This window comes from Chrysochloris asiatica, unplaced genomic scaffold, assembly GCF_000296735.1.
Source record: "Chrysochloris asiatica unplaced genomic scaffold, ChrAsi1.0 scaffold00096, whole genome shotgun sequence".
Classification (NCBI taxonomy): domain Eukaryota; kingdom Metazoa; phylum Chordata; class Mammalia; order Afrosoricida; family Chrysochloridae; genus Chrysochloris; species Chrysochloris asiatica.
In genome coordinates, this window is record NW_006408614.1 from 5,399,635 (window position 1) to 5,402,872 (window position 3,238).

At 42.3% G+C, this 3,238-nt stretch overlaps 1 protein-coding gene across 1 annotated transcript; it reads left to right on the top strand.

Annotated features, from left to right (window-relative positions):
* Positions 1-886: 886 nt before the first annotated feature.
* LOC102833797 (UDP-glucuronosyltransferase 1-6-like) lies at positions 887-1,771 on the top strand. Its single transcript, XM_006866809.1, has one exon. The coding sequence runs from the start codon at positions 887-889 to the stop codon at positions 1,769-1,771; it is 885 nt and encodes a 294-aa protein (XP_006866871.1).
* The last annotated feature ends 1,467 nt before the right edge of the window (positions 1,772-3,238 follow it).

Genomic DNA, 3,238 nt, shown 5'->3' on the forward strand with positions numbered 1-3,238 from the left:
TGTTGCCTCACTTTCTTGAAAAAATTCAGTTTTTATCCCATCAATTTCTGGTGCCTTATTCTTTACCAGTGTCTTCTATGCACTTTGGACTTCTTCCTTCAAGATCACTGGTTCTTGATCATATGCTACCTCCTGAAATGTTTAAACATCGACCATTTCTTTTTGGTACCGTGACTCTATATATCCCATCCATCTTCTTTTGATATTTTCTGCATCATTCAATAATTTGTTCAGAGAATCCATCAAAATTGCTCATTGATGCTTGAATTTTTTCTTCAGTTTCCTCCGCTTGAGAAATGCGGAGTGTTTTCTTCTCTTTTGGTTTTCTAACTCCAGGTCTTTGCATGATTAATTATAACATTCCAATTTTGAAATTTTCTATTCAGTTCTTATTGTCCTTGTGTTGTTGTTAAGTGCCATCAAGTCGATTCCGACCCATAGCGACCCTGTATAGGGTTTCCAAGAAGCAGCTGGTGAGCTTGAACCACCAACCTTGCAGTTCAAATGACTTTGCACTCTGACACATTAGCCCACAGCACCACACCAGGACACCTTTATTGTCCTTTGTTGTTATTGTTAAGTGCTGTCGAGTCAGTGCTGACCCATAGCGACACTGTATAGGGTTTCCAAGGAGCAGCTGGTGAACTTGAACTGCTGACCTTGCAGTTCAAACAGATTTGCAGTCTGGAGCTTTAACCCACAGCGCCACACCCAGACTCCTTATTGTCCTTAGAGATTGTTAAATATTAATACAGATTACTTTCAAATCAAAGAGCAAAAGTCAGAGCCAGGAGAGATAAGCTAGCTTGGGCAGAGCTCAATGAAGTCTGTGGTTTGCACAATGTAAACTATTCATCACTGTCATTTGGCTCTAAACTCGTTCAGCATGGCCGGCCTTCTCCAAGCACATCAGAGGGCTTCCGCGGGGGTTTTCTTGTTAGCACTGTGGGGGGTGGTTGGAGGAGGCAAGCTGTTGGTTCTTCCTCTGGATGGGAGCCACTGGCTTAGCATGAAGGAGGTAGTTGAGCATCTCGGCAAGAGGGGGCATGACGTTGTGGTGTTGGTGCCAGAAGTCAATCTGTTCCTGAGTGACTCAAAATACTACACAAGAAGAACCTATGCAGTGCCCTATTCCCAGGACGAGATGAAGGACCGTATTCAAACCTTCGGAAACAACATCTTTGCTGAGAAATCTTTCCTGATCAATCCTATGGCTGAGTACAGGAATGTCATGCTTGTTGGTTCCCTTTTCTTCACCAACTGCGAGAGTCTTCTGAAGGACTCAGAGACTCTGCAGTTCCTCAGAGAGAGTAAGTTCGATGCTATTTTCACAGACCCAGCTTTCCTCTGTAGCATGATCCTGGCTGAGTACCTCGACCTGCCCTCCGTGTACTTCTTCCGGGGCATCCCAAGTGCCCTAGAGCAGATGTTCAGCGGAAGCCCCAACCCTGTGTCCTACATTCCCAGAGACTATACTCAGTTCACAGACCAGATGACTTTCTGCCAGCGGGTGATCAACTTTCTTGTTAATTTGTTGGAGGTCCCTATTATTAAATTTATTAATTCAAAGTTTGAAGATATTGCCTCAGATCTCCTCAAGAGAGATGTGGACTTAATCACCTTAGGACAGAAAGGCTCCATCCATCTTTTAAGATACGACTTTGTGTTCCAGTACCCCAAGCCCATCATGCCCAACATGGTCTTCATTGGAGGGACCAACTGCAACAAGAGGGGACACTTAACTCAGGTGGGTGGTCTTACCTATCTTTGACTTGCCCCCCCCACCCCCATCCCATCCCACATCTGTTCCTGTTGTCATCTCTGGGTTGCAGGGTTCTTAAGAACTTCTTTATTCTGGGATGTGCGAGGTAAAAAGGAAACCTAAGGAATGCATTGTCGTGTTGTTCCTCCTGTCACAAAATCCCTAGCTGGTCTACTTTCTCTTCACCTATCAGGTTCTTATGTTTGTTTTTATATATAATGTCCAGGTTTTTAGTTAGACTAAAGATCAAAATGGCACATCAAGTTGTATCAAATACAACCCAAAGGTTTGTGCATACAGGGGTCTTTTATAACCAGGACTAAGTACCAAGAAGTACCAAGCCATTTGAACTGCAAGGTCAGCAGTTCAATCTCACCAGCTGCTCCTTGGAAACCCTATACAGGGTCGCTATGGGTCAGAACCAACTCGATGGCACTTAACAACAACAAACAGTATCAAGAAGAGTGTTCCCCTAATATAAATTGCCAAGTTTATAGGTAAAAACTGCCATGCTGTAAACTTTGAAAAAAGTATAGTTTTAAGCTTCCAAAACACCAGTATTTAGTTGCAAAGATTTGAAAAGGAAAGCTTGATATGACTGAGAATTTAAGCATGAGGGTTAATTTTTAAATGTGTCTCTTTGTTGCAAGAATGTCTGTGAACCGCTGGAGATGGGATTCATATTTTTTTTCTTAATATGTGTTATTTAAATGTGGCTGTCTATTTAATTTAATTAATATTTAACACATGATATAGAAAGTCAACAAAATTTGAACAAATACATCTGGAACAAACCACTTTATTCTATTCAAATCATCATTTAATAACGTTGTATATTTTAAATGTAATAACCTACTTGAGAGTGGTTAGAGTTAAGTAGATCATGCTTTCAAAAGTGATTTATCAGCTGTGACGTGCTGTGTCATATTAGGTATCATTGTAGTCATTTTTATGGCTTGTCCATCATATATGTTTTAGGATAAGTTAGCCCAAGAAAAAGAACTGAGTATAATGATGTGTCTTAGAAAGTGGGCAGATCACTCATATGTGTTCTTTCCTCTCATTCAATGGACAATCTCTGTCCACTGAAATGCGGATGAGTTGCCTGATGAAATGGCTGTCTTCCTTCTACTAGAGGGTAAAGGGGTCCCACGCAGAGGATGTGAGTGACGTCAGGACTGGTGCTTGGTCATCTAGGACGAGTGTCAAAATCACAGTAGGAACTACACGTGTTGTTGAGACAGAGGAGAAGATGTAAAGGGGACAAGAGCCAGGAGGTCAGTCCAGGTTGAAACCTATTCTCCAGATTCTGCCCCATGCATTCTCTCTGGACCCAAAGCCAGGGGTCAGCAAGCTGTGACCCTCCCCACCGCCCTGACAATACCCCCTGGGAGAAAGATGAGGCAGTCAGCTTCCACAACCTTAGAAAGTTGAATTCTGGGTAGATAAAGAGAACAAAATCCAAAATTGCCAGGT

Coding starts and splice junctions, on each gene's coding strand:
- LOC102833797 (XM_006866809.1), top strand. CDS start 887: ATGGCCGGCCTTCTCCAAGCACATCAGAGGGCTTCCGCGGGGGTTTTC.